This window comes from Rhodotorula toruloides, assembly GCF_000320785.1.
Source record: "Rhodotorula toruloides NP11 unplaced genomic scaffold Scaffold38, whole genome shotgun sequence".
NCBI classification, from domain to species: domain Eukaryota; kingdom Fungi; phylum Basidiomycota; class Microbotryomycetes; order Sporidiobolales; family Sporidiobolaceae; genus Rhodotorula; species Rhodotorula toruloides.
The window spans coordinates 78998-106058 of NW_015622998.1; the positions used below are offsets into that span (position 1 = coordinate 78998).

At 62.1% G+C, this 27061-nt stretch overlaps 13 protein-coding genes across 13 annotated transcripts; 8 read left to right on the plus strand and 5 right to left on the minus strand.

The window, feature by feature from the left end:
• Positions 1–501: 501 nt before the first annotated feature.
• RHTO_05902 (glycosyltransferase family 2 protein) lies at positions 502–4471 on the plus strand (the record flags this gene model as incomplete). Its single annotated transcript, XM_016419563.1, has 8 exons — positions 502–1617; positions 1675–1872; positions 1934–2483; positions 2545–2996; positions 3058–3591; positions 3651–4062; positions 4123–4195; positions 4255–4471. The coding sequence occupies 8 exons, from the start codon at positions 502–504 to the stop codon at positions 4469–4471; spliced, it is 3552 nt and encodes a 1183-aa protein (XP_016269624.1).
• A 161-nt stretch (positions 4472–4632) lies between these two features.
• On the minus strand, positions 4633–5497 carry RHTO_05903 (protein of glucose/ribitol dehydrogenase family; the record flags this gene model as incomplete). The annotated part of the gene is made up of 3 exons (XM_016419564.1): positions 4633–5099; positions 5164–5406; positions 5467–5497. The coding sequence occupies 3 exons, from the start codon at positions 5495–5497 to the stop codon at positions 4633–4635; spliced, it is 741 nt and encodes a 246-aa protein (XP_016269625.1).
• An 840-nt stretch (positions 5498–6337) lies between these two features.
• RHTO_05904 (uncharacterized protein) lies at positions 6338–9115 on the plus strand (the record flags this gene model as incomplete). Its single annotated transcript, XM_016419565.1, has 1 exon — positions 6338–9115. The coding sequence occupies one exon, from the start codon at positions 6338–6340 to the stop codon at positions 9113–9115; it is 2778 nt and encodes a 925-aa protein (XP_016269626.1).
• Positions 9116–9285: 170 nt separating this feature from the next.
• RHTO_05905 (actin cytoskeleton organization protein) lies at positions 9286–11465 on the plus strand (the record flags this gene model as incomplete). Its single annotated transcript, XM_016419566.1, has 2 exons — positions 9286–9308; positions 9374–11465. 2 exons carry the CDS (start codon positions 9286–9288, stop codon positions 11463–11465), a joined length of 2115 nt encoding a protein of 704 aa, XP_016269627.1.
• Positions 11466–11792: 327 nt separating this feature from the next.
• RHTO_05906 (20S pre-rrna processing of protein) lies at positions 11793–12515 on the plus strand (the record flags this gene model as incomplete). The annotated part of the gene is made up of 1 exon (XM_016419567.1): positions 11793–12515. One exon carries the CDS (start codon positions 11793–11795, stop codon positions 12513–12515), a length of 723 nt encoding a protein of 240 aa, XP_016269628.1.
• Positions 12516–12539: 24 nt separating this feature from the next.
• RHTO_05907 (uncharacterized protein) lies at positions 12540–15186 on the minus strand (the record flags this gene model as incomplete). The annotated part of the gene is made up of 8 exons (XM_016419568.1): positions 12540–12735; positions 12805–12926; positions 12990–13022; positions 13080–13430; positions 13488–13587; positions 13663–14582; positions 14648–14680; positions 14740–15186. The coding sequence occupies 8 exons, from the start codon at positions 15184–15186 to the stop codon at positions 12540–12542; spliced, it is 2202 nt and encodes a 733-aa protein (XP_016269629.1).
• Positions 15187–15984: 798 nt separating this feature from the next.
• Positions 15985–16773, minus strand: RHTO_05908 (dUTP pyrophosphatase; the record flags this gene model as incomplete). Its single annotated transcript, XM_016419569.1, has 4 exons — positions 15985–16175; positions 16243–16344; positions 16414–16523; positions 16589–16773. 4 exons carry the CDS (start codon positions 16771–16773, stop codon positions 15985–15987), a joined length of 588 nt encoding a protein of 195 aa, XP_016269630.1.
• A 265-nt stretch (positions 16774–17038) lies between these two features.
• RHTO_05909 (N2227-like domain protein) lies at positions 17039–18756 on the plus strand (the record flags this gene model as incomplete). The annotated part of the gene is made up of 8 exons (XM_016419570.1): positions 17039–17539; positions 17625–17799; positions 17855–17878; positions 17943–18199; positions 18252–18364; positions 18422–18516; positions 18582–18591; positions 18660–18756. 8 exons carry the CDS (start codon positions 17039–17041, stop codon positions 18754–18756), a joined length of 1272 nt encoding a protein of 423 aa, XP_016269631.1.
• Positions 18757–18988: 232 nt separating this feature from the next.
• RHTO_05910 (DNA repair protein, Swi5 family protein) lies at positions 18989–19715 on the plus strand (the record flags this gene model as incomplete). The annotated part of the gene is made up of 6 exons (XM_016419571.1): positions 18989–19179; positions 19257–19277; positions 19344–19374; positions 19450–19464; positions 19550–19576; positions 19647–19715. The coding sequence occupies 6 exons, from the start codon at positions 18989–18991 to the stop codon at positions 19713–19715; spliced, it is 354 nt and encodes a 117-aa protein (XP_016269632.1).
• Positions 19716–19875: 160 nt separating this feature from the next.
• RHTO_05911 (uncharacterized protein) lies at positions 19876–20751 on the minus strand (the record flags this gene model as incomplete). Its single annotated transcript, XM_016419572.1, has 3 exons — positions 19876–20112; positions 20177–20209; positions 20269–20751. 3 exons carry the CDS (start codon positions 20749–20751, stop codon positions 19876–19878), a joined length of 753 nt encoding a protein of 250 aa, XP_016269633.1.
• Positions 20752–21320: 569 nt separating this feature from the next.
• On the minus strand, positions 21321–23454 carry RHTO_05912 (IMP dehydrogenase; the record flags this gene model as incomplete). The annotated part of the gene is made up of 6 exons (XM_016419573.1): positions 21321–22462; positions 22753–22862; positions 22924–23000; positions 23062–23200; positions 23262–23272; positions 23338–23454. The coding sequence occupies 6 exons, from the start codon at positions 23452–23454 to the stop codon at positions 21321–21323; spliced, it is 1596 nt and encodes a 531-aa protein (XP_016269634.1).
• Positions 23455–23904: 450 nt separating this feature from the next.
• Positions 23905–25642, plus strand: RHTO_05913 (ruvB-like 1; the record flags this gene model as incomplete). Its single annotated transcript, XM_016419574.1, has 6 exons — positions 23905–24048; positions 24102–24321; positions 24383–24624; positions 24704–25009; positions 25067–25395; positions 25480–25642. 6 exons carry the CDS (start codon positions 23905–23907, stop codon positions 25640–25642), a joined length of 1404 nt encoding a protein of 467 aa, XP_016269635.1.
• A 210-nt stretch (positions 25643–25852) lies between these two features.
• RHTO_05914 (uncharacterized protein) lies at positions 25853–26739 on the plus strand (the record flags this gene model as incomplete). Its single annotated transcript, XM_016419575.1, has 2 exons — positions 25853–26368; positions 26539–26739. 2 exons carry the CDS (start codon positions 25853–25855, stop codon positions 26737–26739), a joined length of 717 nt encoding a protein of 238 aa, XP_016269636.1.
• Between the last annotated feature and the right edge of the window lie 322 nt (positions 26740–27061).

Here is a 27061-nt window from a genome sequence, read left to right on the forward strand (position 1 = left end):
TGCGCGCAGGATGAATGCGGGCATACTATGGCAAGAGTCTGGACTCTGCTTCAACGCTGCATCTGCGCCGCTTCCGTCCAGACGTCGACCATCCAGCCTCCCTGCGCCCCCTTCCTGTTGCGTCGACCCGCCTCAGAAGAACGCGCTCGACAGCCTCAGCGAGGCAGGCGCGTGCCTAGCTAGCGTGGAGATGGCCTCACAGAAGCCCGTCTGATCGGTCGGGTCCCGCTTTGTTCGCCCGGCCAGAGGCAAGTCGCCCTCGCCAGCCACCTTCAGTCCTCGCTCGTCCTGCTCCATCCACTCACCTGCTGGCCTGGTGCTCTGCTGCTACACATTCTGCTATACCGACAGACGAGCTACACGTCTCGCAGGTTCGACTCACTGACGACAGAGGCGCTCGCCGCCGCCCTGCCTGTCCTCGCCCATCCCGGCACCTACACTCCTTTTTATCGCCTCGTCTACGCCGAGCGCTTCGTCTAGCGTCTCCTCCCGTCGACGCCCATGCCGCCCAAGTCGTACCAGCGACCGAAGAATCCGCCTCGCTACCATTCCGCCGACTCTCTCCCGCCTCCTCGCTCGACGTCGCCCATCCCTCCCGTCCCGCCCATGCCGCCGAGCACTCCTCCCCCTCGCATGCCCTCTCCCGCAGCACGTACCGGCTCGCCGACCGAATCAGTCGGGAGTAGTCCCGGCCGCGGAGGATCAAACAGGACGTCTCGCAAGCCTGTCCCCGTCTACGACGCCGACGAGCTGCACGAGCCCCGTCTCCCGAGCGACCGTCCTCGTCCGACCAACCCGAACCCGTTCGCGGCTGCGAATGCGTTGATCGCCCAGCAGCAGGGTGGAGCGGACGAGCCTCGCACGCCGCCGAGGGGTGCAAGGCCCGTCACGCCGCAGCACAAGGTCAGGCGCTCGAGCGACGAGGACGAGCTTTCGCCTACGGACCGTGGCGAGCGCGCTTTCTCCCGCGGCAGCACCTCGCCGACTTCGACTCCCCCTCACACGCCTGTTCGCATCAAGCGCGATGCTTCCGCCGAGCGTGCTCCGCCTGTTCCGACGCCGCAGGATGAAGACGACATCGCAACACTCAACTTCAACCGCCGTCCTTCGCAGTTTGACCCGCTCGCGCCGTCCTTCCACCACGCTCACGGCGGATCGTCCACCGGCTCGAGGCAGCTCGTCTCGGCAACCGGCTTTGCTCCTCTCCCGCCTGTCTCTCCTCTCCGCCAGCCCGGCCAGGCGCACAAGAGGCAGCGGAGCAGCCACACCCGCCAGCCGAGCATCTCGCTCTCTTCGCCTTCTGCTTCGCCGAGCACTGGCGGCGGTTTCGACACTTCGACCGCCGCTTCGTCCGCCACCTCGACGAACGTGCAGTATTACGGACCCTCGACTCTCCCGCCCACCGAGTCGCGCAAGATCCTCCCCCTCCAGCCGGCCGCGCAGCGCAACAACGGCTCGGTCCCGCCCACGCGTGCGCCGATCGAGGCGTTCGCGAGCGTCGAGATGTTGCAGGGTCAGAGGGAGCACCAGGACAGGACGAGGGGGACGGAGGTGTTTGGACCTGGAGGAACGTACGAGGGGAGGGCGAGCAGTCTCAGCGGAGAAGCGGGCTTGCCGGTGCGTTTGTTTGCTGCCTCAGAAGCTCAGAGATTGAACTGATATGTCTTCGCGCAGCCCTACTCGCGCCGCCAAGACCCGCTCGCTGCCGTCCACGCCGCTCGCAACCCCGCCGCTGCAGGTGCTGCCGTTGCCGCGTCGCAGTACAGCCTCGGCTCGCAACTTCCGCCCCTCGAAATGGACGTCATGAGTATCGCGAGCCAGTTGAGGGAGCACGACAAGGCGAGGAGGGGAAGTGAGGATGTGAGGGGAGAGGTGCGTTCCAGTCTCCTTCTCCTCCTTCAACGGATCGAGGCTGACTTTGGCTCGTTTGCAGTGGCCGCGCCGCTTTAGCGAGGCTTCGTCTTGCGAAGACGAGTCTCCGCCCCCGACCGCTGGCGGGATGCACCTCAACCCGACCTTCTCGTTCCCGTCCAAGGAGTCTCTCAAGTCGTCGTCGCACTCGACTCTCGCTCCCGCTTACGACGGTCCCGGCTCGGCGTTCGACGACGACGAGCACAAGTACCCGCCCGATCTGAAGAAGATCTTCAACTTCTCGAAGCGCCACGACGAGAAGACGACGGGCGGCTGGCGAACCGAGCATCTCGGCGCTTCCGACAAGGCGTTCACGATGCAACGCCCTTCGATCGTCGCTCTCCCCGTCTACCCGTCGCCCGGCGGCACGCTCAGCAAGAGCTTCAAGACACGCGCGAAGAAGTGGGGAACGAAGGTCGCCTGGCTCACCGTCTTGCTCGCCTGCGCCTCGAGCTGGGTCTACCTGTACTTCCGGTACGACGCGATGAAGCTCGTCGAGCGTAAGAGGCCCGGTATCTTTGTGGGCGGATGGTGCTACCTCGCCCTCGAAACCATCGTCGCCCTCATGACCAGTGCGCCTCTCGCTCCTTCGGTTCTCGAGCACTTCAGCGATGTTGACGTCCTCGCTCGCAGCCGTCCACTCGCTCTGGGTCGTCTTCAACTACCGCGCTCGCTCGGTTGAGCCCAAGATGCGTCTTCGAGGCGACAACAACCTTCCTTCGGTCGACGTCTTCATCGTCTCGTCCGGCCAGGCAGACCAGACCGTCTTCGACTGCGCAGTCGCCGCTGCCTCGATGGACTACCCGCCGCACCGCTACCGCGTAATGGTGCTCGACCCGACCGCCTCGAGCAATCTCGAGCGCGAGTTGCAGCGCCATGCCAAGGCACAGGCTTGCCCTCACCTCACCTACCACCGCCGCGATGTTGGCGCAAAGGAGGAGAAGAGCATGGAGTCGCTCGCGAAGAAGGCCAACAGCACCGAGAACAAGGTTACCAAGGCCAACGCGATCAACTTTGGCATGCACGAAGCTTCGACATTTGGCATCAAGGGTCCGGCGGAATTCATCGCTGTCTTCGACGCTGACGTGAGTTTTCCTGCTTTTACATCTCGAGCCAGCCGAGCTGACGGACAACCCTCCGCCGCAGATGCTCCCCGAGCGCAACTACCTCCGCGCTGTTCTCCCGCACATTCTTGGCGAGAACAAGGTCGGCCTCGTCAAGACTCGTCACGGCTTTATCAACTTGCCTCATCGCCTCAGCCAGCCGACCGCGACGCTTCTCACCGCATCCGAGACGCCCGCCGACACTCGCTCTGGCTTCCTCCTTCGCCGCGCTGCCGTCACCGAAATCGGCGGTTTCCCTGCCGACTCGTGGATCCACGACGGCCAGTGCGAGGCGCTTCTCCAGGGTCGCGGCTACAAGGTCCGCCAGGTCGAGGAGGTTCTGCAGTGGGGCATGGCGAAGCCGACCTATACCTCTCAGATCAACGCGATGATGGTCAACCGCCTCGGCCCGCTCCGTACCGCCCACCGTCTCGGCTGGTTCGTTCGCGGCAACAAGACCAAGCTGATGCCGTTCGTCGCCAAGGTCAAGGCCATCGGTCGCGCTCTCCTCCCCATCTTCAGCTTGATCTGCATCATCCTCGCCTACGTCTACCCGTTCATGTTCTCGTTCGGCGGGGTACGTTCGGCTTTCGCTCCGAGTTGTCCCCACCGGATGCTGACCTACTTTGCGTGCAGATCCTCGTCCTCACCCCGAGCCTGTCGAATCTCAACCGCATGCTCCAGGTCACCCTCATCATGATCCTCCTTCACAAGCTGCACGAGGTCGTTTGGTGCTGGTCGACCGGCCTCCCTTCGCCTCGTCGCGCCTTCCAAGCCTGGATCTTCGCCGCGCCATACCAAGGTTTTGCCCTTCTTCGCCTCATCCTGCCCCGCTGGCTCGGTGGCTACAAGCAGCGCACGTCCGACATCGACATCAACGAGGTCATCACGCACCCGATCCGCGACCCGTGGTACAAACGCCTGGGCTGGTTTGTCCTCGACCCGCTCGTCTCTACGATGTTCGCGTTCCTCGGCGCGCTCGGTATCGCCATCTGGCGCATCGTCAAGGACTACGAGCGTGGCACAGTTGACGAGCACCAGACTGCTCGTGCGTACACTCGCTTCACGCTGTCCGCCTGCCTGATTGCTGACCTTGAACCCTCCGCAGTCACGGTCCTGCTCACGATCGCCTGGCCTACTCTCCTTTGGTCCGAGTTCCTCTTTGCATCATTCGTGCCTTTGTGCGTCCTCTTGTTTGCCTCGCCTTTCAAAGCGCTCGCTAACTTCTCCATTTCTGCAGCGTCTGCCTCCTCTTCCCCTCCCGCCTTCTCACCGAGCCGCGCGAGTCGTTCCTTATCCGCGACCACTACTCGCACGTCGCGCGCCCGAAGCACCACTTCAAGACCGCGCCGCCATTCAAGGTCCACCGCGCGCCCGAGTTCGTCACCGGCACCATCGTCGTCGCTTGGGCTATCGTCTGCGTCTGCGTCGCCAAGTTGACGGACGTCCTCGCCTGAGCCTCCTCATTCTTTCTTTCTAGATGGCGGAAGAAGCCACGATACCCTTCCTTCACCTGTAGCTTTCGCCTTTCGCGCTGTAGCATACGATTCTCCCTTTCAATGCCAACAGGATATAGCTAGAATGACAAGTCCAACGCGGTACAAAGTGCGAGAGGAATCTACCACGGAAGCTCCTTGCCCGTGAACTCGAAGAAGCGACCGCCGTGCGTCTCCCTCTTCGCCTGGTCAAGGATGCGCAGGATACCCGCCACACTGTCCTCGACTGTGACGGGCGCTTTCTCGAACCCGAGTCCGGATGCTGCGCGGTTGCCCATGCGGGTCTGCACGAGGCCAGGGTGGACGACCCAGGCGTCCAGGTTGGGGTGTTCTTGACCCATCTTGAGGACGGCGTACGAGAGCGCAGCCTTCGATGCGCCGTATGCGGTTGAGCGAGCCGGCAACGAGCTGACGGTGCCGAGTGAGCCAAGAATCGAGGTAAGGCCGACAAAGTGAGGTGAAGCGGACTTGGCGAGGAGGGGCTGGACGTGCTGGAAGAGAAGGATGGGTCCCCAGGCGTTCGTCTCGATGTGTCGGACAAAGTCCGTGTGCGTGACATCCATGACGGCCTTGTTGGCCTCGGCGATACCTGCGCGACACAAGGAGTGAGTCTCCTTCGAAGAGCGCCGAAGCAGCCAAACAGCGGCGCTCACCGGCATTGGCAATGACAACATCCAGCTTGCCCGCCTTCTCTTCGACAATCTTGGCGAGCGCAACAGCTTCGTTCTCCGACGTTGCCTCGAACTTGACCACCTCAATGTTTTTCGCCTCCGCAGCGAGGGCGTTCAGGTCATCGGCCTTGTCGGGGTTCCTCGCGGTCGCAAAGATGAGGGTATTCGGACGCTTCGAAAGGGCGGTGACGAAGCCGAGTCCTAGGCCCTGGTTGGCGCCAGTGACTGCACCAGGAAAGCTTAGTTTGAGGATGCGCCGATGGCATGGCGGAAAGGGAGACGAACCGAGGTAAGTAGTCGGAGCAGCAGACGACATGCGGAGCTCGATGCGAAGGATAAGAAGATCTGTTGAAGGGATAGGCGTGCAAGCTGAGGAATGGGAAGAAACGAGAGAGTGAGGAAAAGGAGGAGAGGAAGCGGAGGCAAGCAGAGGTCCCGGACCGCTTCTGCAGCATGCCGAGCCTGTAAGATCGCGCAAGTCTTGGCTCACCGTCCGTGGAAGCACTGTCTGTACATAAGCGAGGCAGAGGAGCGCGAAGTTAGCGACCCGAGCCTCGGGGGCGGCAACGCGGAAAGAGGTGAATGTGCAACTGTGGCTGTTGCGCGGCTGCAAAGCGGCGCTCCTATAGCACAGCGATGTGTATGACGCCTGCAGCCCGTCGTACCCTCCCTCAACGGGTGTGCGTCCGCCGTCGAATCGAAGGAGGACCGGAGCAGGGCGAAAAGCAGGCGATCGCCTGCGAGAGCCGGACGGGCGAAAGCATAGTTGTCTGCAGTTTGAAGATAGAAGCAGCAGCGCCAGCTTGAATGAAGTCAAGCGAGCGTATGTACTGGCGGAGGACGACCCGCGAAGACCAGGTCGTGCTTAACAGCAACCACTGCTCCCGCTTGCTGCTGCGCCGGACTGTCTGCTAGGTCTCGAGAGGTCGTTCGGGCGATCTGGTGGACGAGCAGGCTGTCGCGGTGCGTTCTCGTCGTCCTCCCAGCCTTCATCAGTTGTTCCGGGAGGAAGAGGGCAAACTCGCTCGCACTGCTCTCGTAAGGCGATTAAGCACTGTGGGAGCTCAGCGAGGATTCCCTCGATGATATTCATCGAGCACCACAACTCCCATCTGCCGTGGCCGTGTAACTGACCTCGCCTTTTCTGTCGCGACAGATGGGTTCGCCGGCCTTGCTCCGAGGCGGTCGGACACCACGTCTTGTTCCACAGAGTCGGATTGCGCGACCCCGACTGCCAGGCGGATACTCGACCCTAGCCTCAGCTCGCCCGCAACTCGTCGCTCCGCCCCGACCCTCCATGCACCCTTCTCTCCTCCTCGCTCACATGGGCGGGATCTTCGCAGCCAGCTGCCTTTTGCCGGGAATAGGGGCGCGTCGGACGGCTATGCGGGCAGCTGAATCTCCCGAGAGCGAGGCGGACGAACCGATGGAAGGGCCGGCGGACGAGGAGGAAGTCGACCTGCCACTCGCCTACCCTCTCCAACGACCGCACCCCTATCCAAATCATCTCATCAATCTCGCGCAGCAGCTATCGACGCAGATCAAGCAGAACCCGCTTGACTCCGTCTTCACCCTCCGCCAGCTCCACCTCGTCACGCAGCGAATACCACGGCGACTACCCCTCCCGCAAGACCCCGTGTCCGACTCACCTATCCTTCGAGAACTCCGCCCCGAACCGTGGGTCTGGCAGCTACCAGCAACGGCCGCCATCGACGCGATTGTCGAAGTTCTCGACGATCCCGTTCACAGCAACGACCCTCGAGTCGCCCAGGAGCTCCTCCCCATCGCCGTCATCATTGCGCGAAATTCTCTTCACTGGGACGCGACCATGTTCTGCGAGATCTTGCCCCAGCTCGAGGCAGAAGCGCGGTCTCGGACGTGGGAACTGCTCGGCGCGTATCAGAGGCAGCGCAGGAAAGTGCGGGCGCCGCAGGTTCAGCCTGTGGTCGTGCGGCGTCTGTCGAAGCGTGAGCGCGTGCGGGGGCCGGAACCGGAGGCGGCAGCCTGGCGGGGAACGCCCCGGGACGTCGAGCGTGCACCAACCACCGCACCGCCGCCAGCGTCCGGCTTCTTCACGAAGGCTGCGCCAGTTCCGCCTCCAGCACCAGCTTCTCTCCGACCACCCATCTCGGTCCCGACTCCGTCCCTCGAATCGCTCGTCGAGCGTCTCGCACGGCATAGCAACTTCAGGGACGAGACGATGTCCTTGTCGTACGGGCTGTCGGCTCTGCGGCGGAAAAGGCGAGTATGGCCGACATTGGCTGCGGCACGAGCCGCTATTGGTGCGGACCGGATTGACCAGGCTTCAATGAGCTGGGCGGATGCGCTCAGGTCGATGCCGCACACGTCGCCCGGCCTGTCGATGCACACGCAGCTCCGACGCATCCTGTTCGTCCTGCGGAGCCGCATGCGACGGGAGGGAGGCGACTTCTTCGCCGTCCCGAACCACGAAACCTTCGCAGCCGTCTCGCATCTCGCCCAAGCGCTGGACGCCGAATGGGCACGCATTCTCGAGGTGCCCCAGCGAGATCCACGTCCCGCACAACAACTAATCAACTTCCTCTCGGCCGTCCCACCTCCTCCGCCGACGCGATACTTCCTGCCAAGATCGCGGCGACACCAGAACGCTCAAGACCACGCGCGTGTCTTCGCGATGGTCCGCGAGGTCTTTCGGCGGATCATGGAGGACATGCTTGACAGCAAGATCGCCGTCGGTGGTCACGACGTCGTCGTGTCGGAACGCGATAGCTCTTCGAAGCGGGAGCGCAAGTTGCCGCTCAAAGCGCCTCAGTTCAACGGCCTCATCCTCTTCGCCTTGCGCAAGATGGAGTCGCCCGACCTTGCGACTCGACTGCTGCAGTGCATGCGGGACTACGGCTTCGTCCCGACCGAGCACACGCAGACGATCGTCTTCTCCGCCCTCGCCTCGAGCCAGAAGATTCCTCTCGAGCAGATCCTCGCTGCGGCCGAGCAATCTCCCACGACTGTCCCCCTTCTCCTCAAACACCGCGCACAACAATCCGACTTTGAAGATCTGTACCGCATCGTCTTCGGCCTTCTCCCCGAACTCGATTACAACCGGACTCGCAGCGTGCGAGACGTTGCCCAACCGCCCCCTCCTGGCCGCTCTCTCCACCTTTACGCGACCCTACTCGAGCTCGTCACCCGTGCAGGTCATGTTGGACTCGCCGAGCGCGTGTTCCGCAACGGACGCTGGGCGGCAGAGCTGTCGCGGCCGAATCGAGACGCCATGCCGCCAAAGGACGAGGGCTGGGTCGTACCTCCGTCGATGTACACCATCATGCTGCGCCTGTACGCGCAACAGGCTCGGCGGGGGCGATTCCTCGGTCGACGGCATCGCGAGGTGCCGGATCCTCGAGCGTGGGTGCGCGGCTGGGGTCGGCGAGCCCTCACAAACTTCCTTCTGTACGAGCAGCGCGCTCGCATGGAGGAGAACCTCGGCACATCGGCCACCTCGTTCCTCGACTCGAGCTCGCCGTTACGCTTCCTGCCGTCTGGCAACCCCTCGGCTTCGTCGCGCCTCCAGTCCGTCCTGCGCTCTGAGGCGGCAGCCATCGTCGCCATTGCCGAGCTCGAGAACGCTTCGAGGGAACCCGAGTTGCGCAGCCTGCACGACGCGATGACCAGCCCATACTCGCTCGAGGCGCTCGAGACGCTCTTCCCCGATGCGGTTGAGCAGCGGTTAAAGGCCGAAGAGGCGCAGACGGGCGAGACGGAGGTGCAGCGGCGTCTGCGGGAGCACGAGGTCAAGATGTGGAGGAGGCGGTTCCGTCCCGCAGAGACGGCCGAGGCGGCGCGAGATGTCGCTCGCCAGCAGTGGGGTCAGCACCAGCACCTGGAGCGGGAGGTTCGGAGGGAGGAAAGGCAGAAGCGGAGACACAAGCGCCGAAGCAGAAGCAGTGAGGGGGGTTGAAGAGGTGGAAAGGGACGTTGGCGTTGTACTTCGCATATTTCGCATGGTCATCGCATTGCAGACCACTCACTCGTCGCTGTTCGCGAGAAGTACTGTCCTAGCGAGCTTAACAGCGTTTCGTGATGCAGTGAGGGATCTCTCCATTCCTTCGTCCGGTTCACCACGCAAGTATGGCACAGATGGCGGATGGGAGGTCCGTACACTGCTGCACACACCCACAGCTATCTTTCACGCCCGCCTGACACTCTCGCGACGCAGTGTCACGACTTCTGCGTCCTCGTCGCCTCCGAGCGAAGTAGACGACCTCAAAGGACTCCTCGCGCGATCTGGCCCGCTCGACCTCGACAGGAAGGACGTACAGAAGCTTTCAAGAGCTCTCGCAGTCGCGGCACCGTCTCGAGCGGTCGCTCTCGCCGTCCTCGCCCGTTTCCTCGCTCCTTCCCCCACTTCGACGACTCGCTCGAGCGTACAGGACACGGTCGAATCTCTCCTGTCCGGCTCCGGCTCGACAGATCTCGTACATGGGCTCGTCACGCTCAGCGCAGTCCTGCAAGTCGCGCCCCAACTTGCGGCCTCCCTCCTCGCGCCGAATTCCCTTCGCTCGCGACTCGAAGACGCCGTCGAACTCGTCTCGAAGCCGGTCGGGAAGGGCAAGGGCAAGCAGGGTGAGGAGACGCTCGCGCTCGTCGAGCTACTCTCCTTGGCAGCAGGTCATGCCGGACTGCGAGGCTTGGTGCGCAAGTCGGCGGCAGTCTGGCTTGAGAGCATGCTCGGGTCGCCTCGCGAGGACAATCCGAGCGGGAACCTGCGCTGCAAAGCGATGGCTAGCTGCGCGGTGATCAAGTTGCGCCTGGGGAAAGACGAGGCCTCAACGACTGGATTGCCGTCCGCGCCTGTTCCGCCCGACTCGACCTCATCCGTATGGTCTCTTGACGACCTGGCACGTCTAGCGGCGCGCCTCGCCATTGCCGGCGTAGCAGTACCGCCAGCGGATCCCGACGACGGAGTCTTGCTGCCGTCGCTCGAATCCCTCGCCTACCTCACTCTCACGCCCTCGCCTTCGATCAAAGCCACCGCCAGCAATCCCGCATTCCTTTCCGCGATTCTAGGTCTCTCAACACGGACGAAGGAGCCTTCGCAGTCTTCCCCTGCGCGGGACTACGCCATCGCGACTATTCTCGACCACCTCACCGCCGTTCCTCCGCCACTCGACGCAAAGAGCGAGGCAGCCCAAGTCGAGCGCCTGAAACGGTTTGCTTCTGGCGGCGGAAAGGCTGCGAACGGGCAAGACTCGGTGCGGCTGGAGACGACGAGCGATGTTGAAGCTCGCATAGCCCGCCTCGTGCAGCACGACCCCTCGCCTGTCCCGACCATCCGCCACCTCTGCACTTCGCCGTCGTTAGGAACACGACGCCTCGCCGCTCGAATTCTCCACTCGTTCGTAACGCCCCAGAATTTGCGCGGTCAGCTTCTCCAGGCAGGGGTCGCTCGACTCCTGCTCTCCCTCGTCCGCCATCTCCCGTCTCCATTCTCCCCTACCGAGGACACACCTGCCATCCAAGGTCTCGCCAAGCTCCTCATCACAGCAAATCCTCTCCTTGTCTTCGGTCCGACCGCCTCATCGCCTCTCCTCCTCGAAGCGACAACCGCCCTCACTCTTCCCCTTGGCGCCCCAGCCGCGGCTTACGAGGGCCTCGGTCTCCTTCCTCGCTTTGAGTCGATCATGGCCCTCACCAACATCGCCTCCCTCGACCCTTCTCTCACCGAGACCCTCGCTCGCCTGACACTCCGCGACCGGCCCGAAACCCTTCTCCTCACCGCTGTCGAAGAGCTCCTCCTCAGCCAGAACACGATGCTCCGCCGCGCTGCGACCGAGCTCATCTGCAACCTCGTCGCGTCGGACGCGGGCATCGAGTACTTCGAGCCGACTTCCGTGCCGTCCGAGACCGACTCCTCCAAACCGCCCTCCCCGCATCTACACGTCCTCCTCGCCCTCGCCTCCTCACCCGACGTACCCACTCGTCTCGCCGCCTCCGGCGCCTTCACCTCGCTCGTGTACTCGCCAAAGATCGTCGTCGCCTTGTGCTCCCACGCCAAGTGGGTTGAGATGCTCGTTGCGCTGCTGGAGGACGACGAGCCAGGCGTACGGCACAGGGTGTACGAAGTTTGGCGTGTGATTGGCGAGATGGCGGGTCAGATTGGGGACGAGAAGGAGAAGGAGCGAGTGCGAAAGGGGCTGAAGGAGGGAAAGGTGCAGGAGCAGCTGGAGCAGGCGGCTCAGCGGGAGCAGGTCGCCGAGCTGAAGGAGGTTGTGCGGGCTGCTGTGGACACGGTCAGGAGCGCGGAGTAGACTGGGCGTGACTTCTCGAGGCGACATCCGCAAGTCTACGTCGTTCGTGTTCCGAGCGGTCTGGCATCATTTCATAGAGCACCGAGAGCTGTAGAAAGTCCCTGCGCGGCGCTAGCGAGATGTTCAGAGGTCGACCTTCGCCCTCCTGGACGAGCTCTCGCCGCTCCTCTTCCTGCCACATCACACAGCTTGTGCGAGGTCCGCTGCTTATCTCCAGATCGTCTTTCAAGACTCATCGGAAAGCTGCACGACTGTTCCCCTCGACCCCAACCTCACCCTCACTCTCCCTGCGACCCCTCGAATCCTCATCACCTTCACCAGCGAACCATGTCTGCCACGGCCTCAACGTCCGCCCAGCCGGCCCAGCAACTTCAACAGTCGCATGAAGACCAAGCTCTCGGCCTCTTCGCGCGCTCGGCCCTTGACCTCTTCGATATGTGGCCCGCTCTCCGGCTCGCCATCTCTCACGGCTGGGGCGGCGACGGCGGACAGGGCAAGACGCATCTCGCCGAGGACGTCGTTGACCTGTTCTACTCGACTGCGACGAGTGGACAAGGTGGCGAGGGGTCGGCGAGCGCGAGCGGATCCAGCTCGACGCACGAGGGAGGAATCCCCATCCCTCCGATGGACGAGATCGAGCAGACGCTCCTTTACGTGATTGGAAACGAGTTCGACGTCGACCTCGAAGACGGATCGGAGCACACGGTCGCGCGGGATTTGGTCAATCTCTGGCGGGAATGCTTGCAGCGGGTTCGGGCGGGAGAGGAGGGCATCGCAAAGGAAGGCCCGCTGGCAGAGAAGTTCAGGATTGCAGCGGAGAAGGCGAGGGTGCAGGATGGCCAGCAGCGGTTCGAGGCGCAGCGACAAGGCGGCGACGAGGACGAGGGCGAAACGTCGAGCGAGGGCGAGTACGAGACGGAGGACGACGAGGACGAGGAGATGGGTGCTATCGAGCGCGAGGCACCTCCGCCACGGGAACGGCAGGAGCCGGTTGTAGACGAGGACGGCTTCGAGCTTGTGCAAACCAAGAAGAAGGGAGGACGGCGGTAGATTCGGTTGTCTTCCAGCGCAATGTCAAACTCTGCCTGCGCGGTGCTCTCTTGTTGCACTCTCCGCATCTTCCAGACCGACGTGTCTTGCGAGGAAGGATAAAGTTTCTGCCGAGAATCTGCGAATGTCCGGCTGAACCGTGCCAAACCTCCCAACCTTGCTGTATCGTCTAAGCCGGAGATGATGAGCGCGAGTTTGAGCGCGAGCGCTGCTCGCGGAGCTGCAGAAGTCAGTCGAGATCGAACAGGTCAGCATCGCTTTGCGGAGACAAGGACTTCGACAAGCGTACGCCGCTGAGGAACTCCTGAACGTCCAAGCCCGGCAAAGCCCTGCCAGTCCTCTGGCTGCCTGGCGCCGATGTGGGATCCCCGGTGCGCGAGGCAGGCTTTCCGAGATTTGGCGGATCGTATCCTGTACAAAGCCCGAAGGATCAGCAACTTGTAGAGCGCAATGGTGCGCAGGAACGGAGCTGACTATAGAGCCGGACAGAACTTGGGCGTTTTTGACCTGCCGAACGGTCCTGTCAGCATTCCTGCGGAGGAAGAACGGAGAAAAGGCATGCACAATTGCTTTGGCGTTCCAGCGGCCCGACTCGATAGATGTCTTGTTGTTGCGGACCGTGATGGCAATGTATAACGTGCCGAGAACGGCAGCGTTTGCTGGACGTACCATGACAGCGAGGTTGTGCCAGTCTGCCGCCTTTCGGATCTTGCTCCTGATCTCCTCCTTGTACTCCTCGACGGCCGCTTCGAGTTCTGACATCGCATCTGCATCGAGCACTTCGCCATCGTGGTGGATAGGCGCAGCGATGGAGCTGAGGAGATCGTTGAAGTCGTTGAAGCTGTAGCCGGCTGTCGTAGCCTTGTTGAAGTTGTGGAGGAGGACGAAGATGGCGCGGACACCCAAAAGGGCGTGCTATGTGCGAAGACATACGTGAGGAAAAAGATGCAGGCAAGCGGCGAGCGTCGTCACCTTGACTTCGCGAAGAGGGGCAATGAAGCCGTCCTGTAGGAATATACCGTCAATTGGGTTTTCTTCGCAAATCGCAGTGAGGGCGGGAACGTACAAGGTGCTTCGGGTCCGTCAGATCCTCCTCCTCGTCCCCGCGATTCGCCAGAGGTCTTCCGTGAGCTGGACGAGGAACCACAATTGGCCGGTCCGCTTATGGCCCTTCCATCTGCCCTCGTCAAACTCGCGCAAGTCGGGCCAACGTTGGTCCTCGCGAGCCGGCCTGTCGTAGCGGAACAGCAGCTTGTTCCACTCGTGCATACCCTCCGGCGTCGCCGGGAAGAGAGCGGTCAGCTCGCGCTTGAAGTCGTAAAACGCCTCCTTCCACCGGCGGTCCCCCTTCGTCCACTTCGGTACGGAGAAGTCGCGGATGATGCGGTGGAAGGTGTCGAGCGGGATTGCGTCGCGGCCGGATATGCCGGCAGGTCTCCAGGTCTCGCTGGCGGCGGCGAAGACGTGCGCACGCTCGTGAGGATGACGACTTCCGACAGTGTGAGAAAGGTCGCTCATCAGTGAAGTGGCGGGGCGGAGGAGGGAGAAGCGCGAGAGAGAAGAGAGAGTGCGAAGGCCTGCGGAAGGTTGTCCGCGGACTCTCCGACATGCTGAGCTCGCCCTTTTCCGGCGAGGCTGTGAAGAGTGCGTGAAGCAGGAGAATTCGAGAGTATGCCGGCAAATCGGGTGAGCAGGCTGACGGAACAAAGCGGGAGATGGCGGTCGAGACGCCGAGAGAATGTGGCACGGGTGCAGGGAAAGCGTAGGTGAAAATTGGCGAAGCGTAACGTGAAAACTCGCACCGTTGCATACCCTGCAGCAACTCAAGCCGCTCTTCTGCCAGCCCGCCTCGCCGTCAGTTTCGCTCTCGAGCGTCGCTGGGTACGTCGCAATATACCTCGCGAATTCGTCCTCCGAACCCTCGTCGATGCGGTGCCCATGCATGAGTGTAGGCGGGCTGATCGAGTTGAGCAAGTCGAGGAAGTCGGAGAAGGCGTAGCCGAGGCGTGAAGCGTGGCTGAAGTTGTGCTGCAAGACGTTGACGGCGCGGTAGCCGAGGAGAACGAGCTGCGGTGCGCAGACGACCGTTAGCGCAGAACGCTTTGCGATGACCAGGCTACGAAGCTGCCCACCTTGACGTGCTTGAGGTCGTGGTGGATTGCCGCCTGCATCGTCAGGTCGACTGCTCAGCTAAGCCGGAGCGAATGAGAGAACTGCAGCTCACCAAATCGTCGACCTCATCGACACCATTTCCATCGCGAATATTCTTCAACTCGGTCGCGAGCCGGACGCCGAACCAAAGTTGTCCAGTCGGCTCGCGGTCCTCCCACTTCTCACCTTCAAGCTCCTGCACCTCCTTCCACGACCCATGAGCAGGCTCAGGGTAGATGAAGAGGCGCTTGGCCCAGTCGCGCGAGACGCCTGAGCCGTATGCCGTCTCAGGAAACAGCGCCCGAATGTCCCGCTTGAACCGCGAGACGGCATCATTCCACTTCTGTCGAGGTTCGGCCCAGTCAGGCGTCTTCAGGCCGTCGAGGAGCTCGTACAGTTGTCTGAGCGGGATGGCGTCCCTGGAGGAAACGTCGAGCGGGCGGTGGACGAAGCGGGCGTTGTCGAGGACTTCAACGCGCATGCCGGGCGGGCGCGATCTAGCTCTGAAGTTGCTCGACATGGTGCCGGGCCAGCAAGGGAGCGGCGAGAGGAAGAGAGCGAGGGAGTGTGGCTCGAGAAGTCGTCTGCGGATCCTCCGACCTCGTCGACCGTGTCCTGACACCGCAGGCGGCCTACCACGCGAGCCTGTAAGCAGCGCATTGCGCGGATGTGGAAGCGTGGCTCAAAACAGTGAGCGGGTGAAGCGGGCGAGTCGACAAGAAATCGGTGTCGAGGAGAGCGCTCTCCTGCTCAGACGCCCGTTCCAGCAGCACGGACACGTCAGGAGCACCTGAAAAATGGTTTGGCGAGTGACTGAGCGCCCGCAGAAGAGGGCAAAGTCAGGTCAGCGCTTCTGTTTCCCTCAAACTGATGAAGAGACATACCGCGAGCTCACCACGCGCAAGCTCGGCGGTCGTAGCCGTATGCCCATCTGCAGCTGTTTCTGCGCGCTGTACAGCCGACGCAACCCGCCCAGCGGTCTAGCGGCGCAGGATAGAACCAGCTGCGTCTGAGGAGGCGAAGGGCGTAAGGCGGGCAAACGGCGGCCCTTGTGCGCGGTGTGCGTGCCAAATCGTGACACCAAGAAGCATTCTGGGCAAGCGCGAGCATCGTTGCCCTGTTAAGCGGAGACGAGGTAAATGGACGGACGCCAACCTGTCCGTGTCCTCGACGAAGCCAACCTCGTTTTGCTCAGCTTCTGCAAGTGGCGCGAAGGAACTCTCAAGACTTTTACTTAACTAGAAGCCGCGGAAACCACGGAGAGAACCGAATGTAACAGCTAACCGATACAAGCCTCCCTCCTGCCTCGCTCGCTCGCCTAGTTCGAACTCGCCGCAGCCTCCTTCTCCGCCTCCAACACCTTGGCCGCCTCCAGCACCTTCTCACTGACCCCAAACCCGCCGGTCGAGCCAAACCCGCCTGCGCCGCGCGCAGTCTCGGTAAGGGAGGAGACTTCGATAGGTTCGGGGGTGACGATGCGTTCGAGTATCAGTTGGGCGATGCGGTCGCCTGTTGAGACTGTTGAGTACTTCATCGTCAGCCGGAGAGGAAAGAGGGGATGGGGAGAGGGACGGACTCTGGAAGTCTTCTTTCGCGTGGTTGAAGAGCAGGACCTTGACTTCGCCGCGGTAGTCGGCGTCGATCACGCCTGCGCCGGTGTCAATCATGTGCTTGCTCGCTATTCGAGCAAGGACGAGAGGGAGTTAGCTTGGCTTGCCAGCGGAAGATAGAAGGAAAGCAGACGCACCGAGACCGCTCCGAGGCGCGACTCGTCCGTACGTCCCCTCAGGCACGGCGATGGCAAGTCCAGTACTGATAAGCGCCTTTCCCTGCGCGGGGACAGTCTTGTCCTCCGCGCTGTCCAGCCAAGAGGATGCGAAGGTCAGCTGGGAAAGACGGGAGAGGAGGTATAAGGCACGCACGAGTACAGGTCGTATCCCGCGGCGGATGCAGAGCCTCGAGTGGGCACTTTTGCGCTGTCAGACAGGCGCTGGACGAGGAAGGAGGCGGGCGAGGAGGAGGAAGTGGTCGACATGGCGGGTCGCTTTGCGGGTGGTTCGGCGGTGACTGATGCGGTGTTGGCAGGCGGTAGAGAGGTGCGCTTCATGCAGCAGTCGCGCGTGAGCTCTCGTGAATGGTACGAGGCAGAGAGTGTCGTCGTCGACTCGCAAGAGAGAACGCGCCGTCGACGAGGAGCAACGCGAGCAAGGTCGCCCGCTCTCGCTCAGGGAAGCGCTGGGCGGGTACAGGGACACTGAAGACTGCCTCGAACGATCTCGAACAGTGGTCCCAGTCCAACTCGCGCGAAAGAACGAGGTGTCGCCGTCGTCTTCGCTTCTCTCGCTCGAACCGCTCACTGCTCGACGCTCACCATGGCTGTGGACGGGCAGACACAGCTGCAGACGCCCTCACAAGGCCCACAAAGCCGCCTGCTAGCCTTCGTATTGACCCTCGCTCTGTTCTCGCTCGTTTCGCTCCTCGTCCTCTCCCCTCCAACTCGCCTCCTCCGACGGATCCACCGCCTCGCAACTCGCCCCGTGGCCCGACTGCTAGGTCGGATACCAGTCCCTTCAGCCCTCCAAGCACCGACAGACCTCGCCGTTGCGATTCGCTCGTTCTCGCAGTACTCGCACGCTCAGCAAAACGCCCTCTCGAGGAAATGGGTTGCGTTTGAGCGCATGCCGAGGAGACATCGAACGCTCGGGACGAAGCTGGGATGGGAAAAGACCCTTGAGCGGGCGGAAGAGGCGGTAGAGACGAATGCGCTCGTGACGGACGAGTTGGCCGCTCTTGGGCTTGAGCAGGCTAGGAGGGATGGCGTACCCGTCGGCCTGAGGAGTCACTTCTATCACGAGAACGGGAGGGTCGTAGAGGTGTGCTCATGTCGCCTCTTCTTGCTATGGAGCAGCCCTGATCCATTTGCTCGCGCATGTAATGCTTCCTCTTCGCTTCGCCTAGACGCTCAAACATTTCGTGAGGGACTGGAGCGAGGTCGGCAAGGCTGAACGGGATGCGCTCTTTCCGCCAATACTCGAGGCGCTGCGGGCACAGTTTGGCGGGGAGGTCGAGGGGAAGAAGGTCCTTGTGCCCGGATGTGGGCTCGCTCGGTTGGCGTACGAGATCGCTTGCGAGGGTACGTTGCGCTCTCATACGATGCTGAGAAGCGACTGCTGACGGAGATTACCTAGGCTTCTCTGTTGAGGCAAACGACTGTACGTTGCCTCCTCTCCTCCTCCCCCTCGCCCCGCTTCGAAGCTCACCCTCCTCTCCTCCCAGTCTCCCACTTCATGAACCTCGGCACCTCGCTCCTCTTCACCTGCACGCACACTGCGAACCAGCACACCCTCGCGCCCTACATCCACCTCTTCTCTCACCAACGCTCAGCAGCAAACATCCTTCGTACGGTTAGCTTTCCGGATGTCGTGCCGAGAAAGGACGTCGATCTGCGGTTCTGTCCGGGAGACTTTTTGGAGTTGTGCAAAGAGGAGGAGGGGAGACATGAGGCTGTCGTGACGCTCTTCTTCATCGACACGGTGCGCACCCTCCTCTTTCCCCCATCTACACCAGCTTACGCACGTGTCACAGGCCTCGAACATCGTCTCTTACTTCGAGACGATCTACCGCGCGCTCAGACCCGGCGGGATCTGGATCAACCTCGGCCCGTTGCTGTACTACGGAAACCCAGGGATGGAGCTCCCGTGCGTCCCTCTTCCTTTCCTCCTCGCACTTCTCGAAGCTGATTGTGTGAGTCATAGGCTGGAAGATGTGATTAGGCTGGCGGAGATGGTTGGATTCGTGGTGGAAAAGAGGGAGAGTTTGCGGGATGTGCGGTACACGGCTGACGAACTTGGTGCGTACCTTCCCTCCTTCCTACGAGCCTTTGATTCGCTGAAGCTAATCGTCCATTACTCGTAGGGATGTACCAGTACGCCCTTCTGTCCTCTCCTCTCCTCCGCCTAACCCGCAGCCCGCTCACTTCCCTCGCACGCACAGCTTCACCTACGACTGCGAGTTCTGGGGCGCTCGGAAGCCCGCCAACACTGTATCGGAGCAGGTGCAAGGGCAAACGGAGGGGAAGAAGGATGCGTAGCGGGTGTAGCGAGATTAAGTAGGGAGAGACCGCTCGCTGGAGAGGCTTCGTAGCCTTCCTTCGTGTCGTTCGGGCATTGTGATACTGTATGAACTCATTTCGAGCTGCCAGACGCCGTCTTCTCTCGAAAGTGACCAGCTCGCTCTCCCTCTCGCTTCTCTCCCTCCTTCCCTTCACTCGAACCTCGTTATCTCCCCTCGCTAGCCTCGCTTCCCGCTCGCACACACCCTCGATGCCCGCCTCATCCCCCTTCCGCCCCCTTCGTCCCTCACACGCCGCTCATCCCTCCCCCCTCTCCTCCTCCTCGCCCTCGCGTCCCACCGCCGCTCAAACGCAAGTCAAACCTCGCGCGACGGGCGAAGTGGCGCAGATGAGACTTGAAAGGTTGAGGAGGGAGTGCAGGGAGTTGGAGGAGGCGCTTGGGTGCGTTTGCGCTCTCTTCGCGGCGAGAGAGAGCGAGGGAAGAGAGAGGGGAACTGACGCCTTCCTCTGGCTCGCAGGGGTGCTGATCCCGATAAGATGTGCGTTGCGAGCTCGTCCGCGGGCAGAGTGAGGATCGGAACGAGCTGACTGAGCTCGCCTGCCAGCGTCAAGGACCACATCGAGCTTCTTCACCTCGTACGCTCGCCTCCCCTCTTTTTGCCTCGCGCTCGCGCTCGATGAATGGGCACTGACTGTTGTATCCGTGCGCAGTACAACGAGCGCAAGGTGCGGCTTGCAGACCTCGTTTCCCCCGCTCACTTGCCTGGACGACCTTCCTAACCCACTGACACGGCTTCGCTTCTCGCGCCAGGACGCCGTGCAAGTCATCGTCGGCAAAGTGCGTGATGCATATGACTGCCGCACAGAGCGGAGACGGAAGCGGACGATCTGATCCTTCGACGCAACAGCTCGCCGCGCTCGAGCAAGTTCCGGTCAATGAGATCTTCCGCAGGCTCGGTATCGAGGCGGACGACTAGGAGGCGTCAAGATGCGAAATGAGTGCAGGAGCAGGGCAGGAGAAGCTGGCGAGTAGGGGTCGGGACCAGCCCGATAGTCTGTCGTTGCAAAACACGGTGTCTGTTTCCCGCCTCTTCCAGCCGTGATACAGGGAGGGAACAGCATGAGAAGGAGTGAAGCCTAGTGATAACCCGAGGGATGCGCCTTGAGCAAATCGTCGTAGTGCGTCGAGAAACCCGAGTCCTGGCGCGACTCGACCTGGAACTCTGGCTTCGACGAGTGTTGGAGGGAGAAGCCGCGGTGGAGAGCGATGCGGCGGTTCGAGACGGCGACGCCGGGCTTGCGACGGCGGAGGAGGCCCTGCCAGCCTGCGCCTTTTGGGTTGGAGCAGTACGCGACCCAGGCAAGCATGTCGAGCTGCGAAGCTGTGTCAGCCTTTTGTACCGAGTTTCGAGAAGACTAGAGGTTATTGAGAGCGTACGTCGATGTGCTCGAGCGAGACGACGTCCTTCCACTGCCGAGGTGAGGGTTAGCGAAGGGAAGAAGGATAGTTCGTCCCCAGCTGGAACGCACCAGGAAGTCGTGCGGGACTTGCTCGCCCTTCTCCAGCATCTCAAGCAGCTCTTGAAGCGTCTGGACGATGAGACCGCCAATCGTGCGAACACGCGCCGACTTGCCTCGAATCTGGTCCTCGACGTCGCCTCGAAGTTTCGCATCAATCGCCCGTGCATACGTCTCCTTCTTCAGCTCGGTGCCCTTGTTCATCTCGTCCAGCCTCCTCGACAGGTGAAAGAACAAGTCACAAAACCACTCCGAGTCTCCCAGACCGAGCAGATGGGTGTCGTGGAGTTTGTCGTCGAGCTTTTTGCAGAGGGTCGAGATTGTCGCTGTCACGGGGGCGAGAATGCGCGCTTGGCGGTCGGCGCTGACTGGCGGCGCGAAGGACGCGAGCTCCTTGGGGGGAAGGTGCGAGACTCCCACGAGCGGAGGTTCCGCAAGGCGGGATTGGCGAAGGAGGGCGTCGTACTGCCGTTCGTTGACTAGGCGAGGGGACATCGCGAATGGCGAGAAGTGACTTACTGAAGCAGCGAGAGCGAAGGGGGGGCCAAAGCGAAGAGTGACAAGCACCAACAGCGCGGAAGGCGACGCTTTCCGCGGATGATCCGGCATGTGGATCGCCCTACGGCTCAGAGTCCCGATGCACGTGCAGGACAAGTCGTGGGCGACTGCGGCGGCGAGATGTAGGCGGTGCGAGGAGGGCCCCGTCGACGAGGACGTGAAGTCGGGAAAGCGTGCCGCAGCTGGCGAGCAGGAGGCAGAAAGGACGCATCGAATAGCTGTCACATGTCGGCGAACCTCAGCAGGAGCGTAAGAGATGAGTGGCGAGGAGGCGGAGGAGAGAAAGTGACGACAACTCGCAAGACGTCGCGACGGATGCCGACGAATACAGTAGGCGCCTCGTTGCAGCCTGATCGTGCGGCAGCAAAACTAAAATCGAGGAAAGAGAGAGAGAGGGTAAGCGAATAAACGGCAAAGCTCGCGGGGACAATCGTGCGAGAGCCGAAAGATACAGAACGTCTAGGTGCGGCGGGGAAATGCGAGAGGGGAGGTGTAGTGAGAGGCGCTTAAGAGAAGAGGCGCTTCTCGTACGAGTGCAGGCCGTGGACGCCGCCCTCGAGCTGTGCCGAGGCGGTGCGGAGCTCGAAGCGGAGGGTGTTGTCGAACGAGGCGTCCTGCATCTCGGCGATCGAGCGAGTGCCCATGTCCTGAAGCGAGTGCTGGAGGCCGGCAAAGAGGTAGGGGATGAACTTGCGCAGCGAGCCCTTGTCCTGGACTGCGCCGGCGACACCCTGCGCGACACGGACCGCGTCGCCTTCGGAGAAGTAGCGCGACGTCGCGGCGTTGTCGATCTCGTCCGCCTTCTTGTGGTCCTTGACCGTTCCGGCGTCCATCGCGTCGATCGAGCCCATACCGCGGTACTTCTTGAGGCGCTTGCCCTCGTTGTAGAAGTACTCGCCGGGGGACTCGGTCGTGCCGGCAAGCAAGCCGCCCATCATGACCGCCGACGCGCCGAGCGCGAGCGCCTTGGCGATGTGTCCGACGTTCGAGATGCCTCCGTCGGCGATGACGGGGACGCCAAACTGGCGCGCAAACTCGGCGACGGCAAAGACGGCGGTGGCCTGCGGTCGACCGACGGCCGTGACCTCCTGGGTGATGCAGATCGATCCCGAGCCCATGCCGACGCGGAGACCGTCCGCACCGGCGTGGATGAGCGACGCGGCCTGCTCGCGGGTGACGACGTTTCCGGCAATGACCTCGAGGTCGGGGAACTCTTGCTTGATCCACTGGATCATCTCGATCTGGTAGACCGAGTTGCCCTGCGACGAGTCGAGCACGACGACGTCCAGTCCGGCCTCGACGAGCAAGCGAAGGCGGTCGCGGTCCGGCGCGCGGGTTCCGATCGCCGCAGCGCAGATGAGCTGCTTCGAGTCGGGCTTCTTGGACGCGAGAGGGTAGTCCTTGTTCTTGAGCAAGTCGGAGCGGGCGAGGAGCGCGACGAGACGGCCCTCCTTGTCGACGAGCGGGAGCTTGCCCTTCTTCGAGTCGCGGAGGATGTCGTTCGCCTGCTCGAGCGTGATGCCCGCCGGACCGGTGACGAGGTCGGCGCCCTGGGTCATGACCGACTCGAGCGAGGCCGAGTTGGGGCGGAACTGGATGTCGCGGCCGGTGACGATGCCGAGGAGCTTGCCGCCGAGCTTGCCAGAGTCTGCGCGAACGCATCGAGTGTCAGCGAGTTGCTCACCAACGGTCTAAAGCTGTTGAAGGGCAAGTCTCTGTCGAGACGCCCGCATATCCACCTCGAAGCTCGCGAACAATAGTCAGGCGACCCGAAGGACGCAGAAATCAATGGTCTCCACACGGTTTGTTAAAACGAGTGATCAAACTCAATGTTCGGTAGAACGAAGGAAAATTGATGGTTGTTCATCACGAGAAGTTCGCGAGCATGTCGGGCGGAGATGCGGGTCTCAACGGTCACAGGGATGGAAGGAAACGCACCGGTGATGGGGATACCGCAGAATCCGTGCTTCTCCTTGATCGCCCAGACATCAGCGACCGTGTTCTTCGGCGTCAGGCAGATCGGGTCCGTGATGAAGCCGTTCTCGAACCTGCGGGCGGGCGGGTTAATTTCGCCTGAACAACCTGAACCGGGCGGAGGAGAACACGCACTTCTTGACGGCGCGAACCATGTCGGCCTGCATCTGGGGCGGCAGGTTGTGGTGGATGACACCCAACCCTCCGAGGAGCTATGTCACGAAACCGCAATCAGCCTCGGGCTTCGCGTGACCGACAAGAGGGTAGACGCACAGCCATGGCGATGGCCATGTCGGTCTCGGTGACGGTGTCCATGGGGGACGAGAGGAACGGAGTCTTGATGACCGTCTTCTTGGTCACCCGCGACTCGAGCGAGACGGCCGAGGCGGGGAAGTCGATGTGACCGGGGAGACTGTTGGCGAGTGCATCAGTGCGGGCAGGCGGGCGGAAGGGAGGGGTGCGAGTCGACGAACACAAGGAAGTCCTGCGAGGAGGAGAGGGTTGGTCAGCTCGCGTCTCCCGCCTCATTTCGCTCGCGAGTGTACGCACGTTGTAAGTGAGACCGCCCTGCTTCTGCGAGTCCATCAACTCGCGGACCGAGAGGCCATCGCCGCGAGAGTACAACTCGAGGTGAGCGAGTGCGTTCTTTGGGTCGAGGAAGGGCATGGTTGTGGATGGGGGTGGTTCGGGTGTGTGTTGTACAGTGTTGGGGGGTTACTGCTGCGCCAGGCAGAGGGGTACGCCGTGCAGAGTCCGGTTACCAGGAGACCAAGCCACACACCGCGACGAGCGAGCAAGGCAAGGACGACCCAAGCTCACTCAGCAACACCGTCTAATGCACTCGCTTACTGTCTAGTAATATCGAGTACACTCTCATACATCACTTGCACTTGTTTGCACACCCGCACGGCCAGTTGCGAGAGACGAGGTCAGGACTTGGCCAGAGACAGCCCAACTCGCTCGCCTGGCACGCTTGCTCACTCATCGCTCGGACAGACTGCGACTGCTACCACCTGGCTAGAATCGCGTGATTCAGAGCTACGCGCCAGTCCAACTCCCATCCCGCGCCGTCCACTCGCTCCCCCTCCTCCCCTCCTCATCCGAAACCGACGCACCATGCCAGCAACCACCGGCGTACCGCAGGGCTCGCGCGAGTCTCGCATCGCTTCCCACTCGCACATCAAGGGACTCGGACTCGACGACGACGGCTTTGCGCATGCCGACCGCGCTGGATTCGTCGGCCAGCGGGCAGCGCGAGAGGTGCGGATCCCGCTCCTCCCCCGGGAAGGCGAGCTCACCACGTCCGAGTGCAGGCATGCGGCCTTGTCGTCCAGCTGATCAAGTCCCGCCGCTTCTCCGGCCGCGCACTCCTCCTCGCCGGCGCACCAGGGACAGGCAAGACGGCTCTCGCGCTCGCAGTCGCGCAGGAACTCGGCCAGAAGGTCCCCTTCTGCCCGATGGTCGGCAGTGAGGTCTTCAGCTCGGAGGTCAAGAAGACTGAAGTGTTGATGGAGAACTTTCGGAGGGCGATTGGTGCGCTTCCCTTTCCGCTCGCTTTCGTCTCCTCCCCCGCTCACTCGCTCGTTTCGGACAGGTCTGCGTGTGAAAGAGACCAAGGAGGTCTACGAAGGCGAAGTGACCGAGCTCACTCCCGCTGAAACCGAAAACCCCTTGAGCGGGTACGGCAAGACGATCTCGCACGTCGTCATCGCGCTCAAGACGGCCAAGGGCACCAAGCAGCTGCGACTCGATCCGAGTATCTACGAGAGCATACAGAAGGAACGCGTGCAGGTCGGGGATGTCATCTATATCGAGGCCAACACCGGTGCGGTCAAGGTGCGTTGCGAGGCGGCTTTCGGTCCGCTTCCCCCGAGCGAGAGATGAGCTGATGCTGAGCCCTGGTCATGTCGCACAGCGCGTCGGACGATCAGACGCCTACGCGACCGAGTACGACCTCGAGGCGGAAGAGTACGTCCCCCTGCCAAAGGGCGACGTGCACAAGAAGAAGGAGATCGTCCAAGACGTGACCCTCCACGACCTCGACATGGCCAACGCGCGACCTCAAGGCGGTCAGGACATCATGAGCGTCATGGGACAGCTCGTCAAGGGTCGCAGGACGGAAGTGACGGACAAGCTGAGGGCCGAGATCAACAAGGTTGTCAACTCGTATATCGACCAGGGGATTGCAGAGTTGATCCCGGGCGTACTCTTCATCGACGAGGTGCGCGAAGCGACGTTCCTAGCCGAGACCACCCCCGCTGACGCTCGTTCGGCGCAGGTCCACATGCTCGACATCGAAGCCTTCACCTACCTCAACCGCGCCCTCGAATCCACCATCTCTCCTCACGTCATCCTCGCGACAAACCGAGGCCTCACCACCATCCGCGGCACCGAATCCGAACCTGGCTCGCTGGGCGGCGAAGGGATCGTCTCCCCCCACGGCGTTCCCATCGACTTGCTTGACCGCTGTATGATTGTGCGCACGATGCCTTACTCGAGGGACGAGATCAAGACGGTCTTAGTCACGAGGGCCAAGGTCGAGGGGTTGGCGGTCCAGCCCGAGGCGTTGGACAAGCTTGCGGACAACGGCGTCAAGACTTCACTCCGGTGCGTTACGGGCTCTCCTCATCTTCTCGTCGCGCTGCACTGGCAGGACCCTCGACTGATTCATCAGGTGGACTTGCTTCACAGCTACGCCCTCCAGCTCCTCACCCCCGCCTCGATCCTCTCGAAACTCTCCGGCCGAACCGAAATCACCCTCGAAGACGTCGGCGAGACCGACTCGCTCTTCCTCGACGCCAGGTCGAGCGCGAAGATGTTGCATGCGCGCGGCGAGGGGCAGTACTTGCGGTAGTACTCCTCGAAGGAGGGTGGAAAGGACGTTGCCAAGTGCGCCGTCGTCTTGCTCTTCGTTCGCTTCGCTTGCTTGCTCGCTTGTTACATTGTCTCGCTTCTCGACGTCGGTGGTTTTCGGGGGCTGTCCGCGGACGTTTACCCCCCGAACGCGACGCCTCGCTCGTTCCTCCTTCTCTTCCTCTCTCTTTTCACCGGGCTAGCACTCAACATGGCCGACGAGGTGCACGATCCGCGCAGGCCGAACCAGGTCGCCAGCCTTGTCCATTCGCCACTCTGGCGCAGCGTCCACCTCGCCGCGCCGCCTCTCATCGTCCCTTCACTCGATGCGCAACAGCTGCACTCGCACCGCCGGACACGAGGAACACCGCTCGACAGCTCACCCATTATTGTGCAGACTGTCGCGGAGCAGCGTGCAGGTGTCATGAACAACCTTCACTCGCCCGCCGCTCGGCTTTCGCGTGACGATCAAGCCTGGCTCAGATCCAGGTTGGAGGCGCTTGTCGGCAGGTTCCAGGCGTCGGTCCCGCGTCACGCCGCTGCCAACCCTGTGCGGGACGATGCCGTGCGCGTCGCACTCGGACGGGTGACGGCCAGCCTCCGCTCCGACGTAGAAGTCAGCCGCAACCGCGACGATTCGTGGACGATCGTGGGCTTCCTCACCTGGATTCTCATGGAGTGCAAGCTGCAGCTTCGGGGAGATCGGCCTTTCGATGAAGACTTCCTCGTGGGTTTGCGACTCTCTCCCAGCTGTTACCCCCATGCGAACACTGATTTTTACTCTCTTCCGGTGGCACAAAGTAGTCGCGCTCCTCTGTATCGACGTACACTCGCTTTCCTGGCACTCGCTGAGCTGGCACTCGCTGGAGGAAACTGACGCCCGTTTTTTCTGCACAGATCGATGCACGCGCTTGGTACCGCTACTGCCACAACAAGCCGTGGGAGTCGCTCTACTATGACGATGTCAGCCGGCACCTCAAGGATATGGAAGCCGACCTTGAGCGGATCCAGCGCTGCAGGGAGGCGCTTCAGCACCAGCACTCGCTCGCCAAACCGGAGTTTCTGCCTGTCGCGAGGAGGAACGGCAGAGCTTTTTGAAGCAGGAGGAGTGGCTCGCGATCATCGTGGCGGATGAGGAGGCGGGACGGCGTGGGTTTCTGAGCGCTGGGAAGGTCAAGGCAAAGTCTCGTTCCTCCAGCTCGCAGCGGTCGTCTCCGCGTCTCGCTACGGTGCGCTGAGGGCGTGGGGTACTCGAGTTGGCGACGCAGTGAGGAGCGGCGGCAGACGCGGGCCACGCTCGAGGGTCTGGTCTCTTGAGGGAACGAAGGATGGCCCTGCGCAAACCTCCTGCTTTGCTTTCGCGCCGTCTAGGTTGTTCGCAAGGTGCTTATCCGCTCACGATTCGCATCGAGCACCGCTG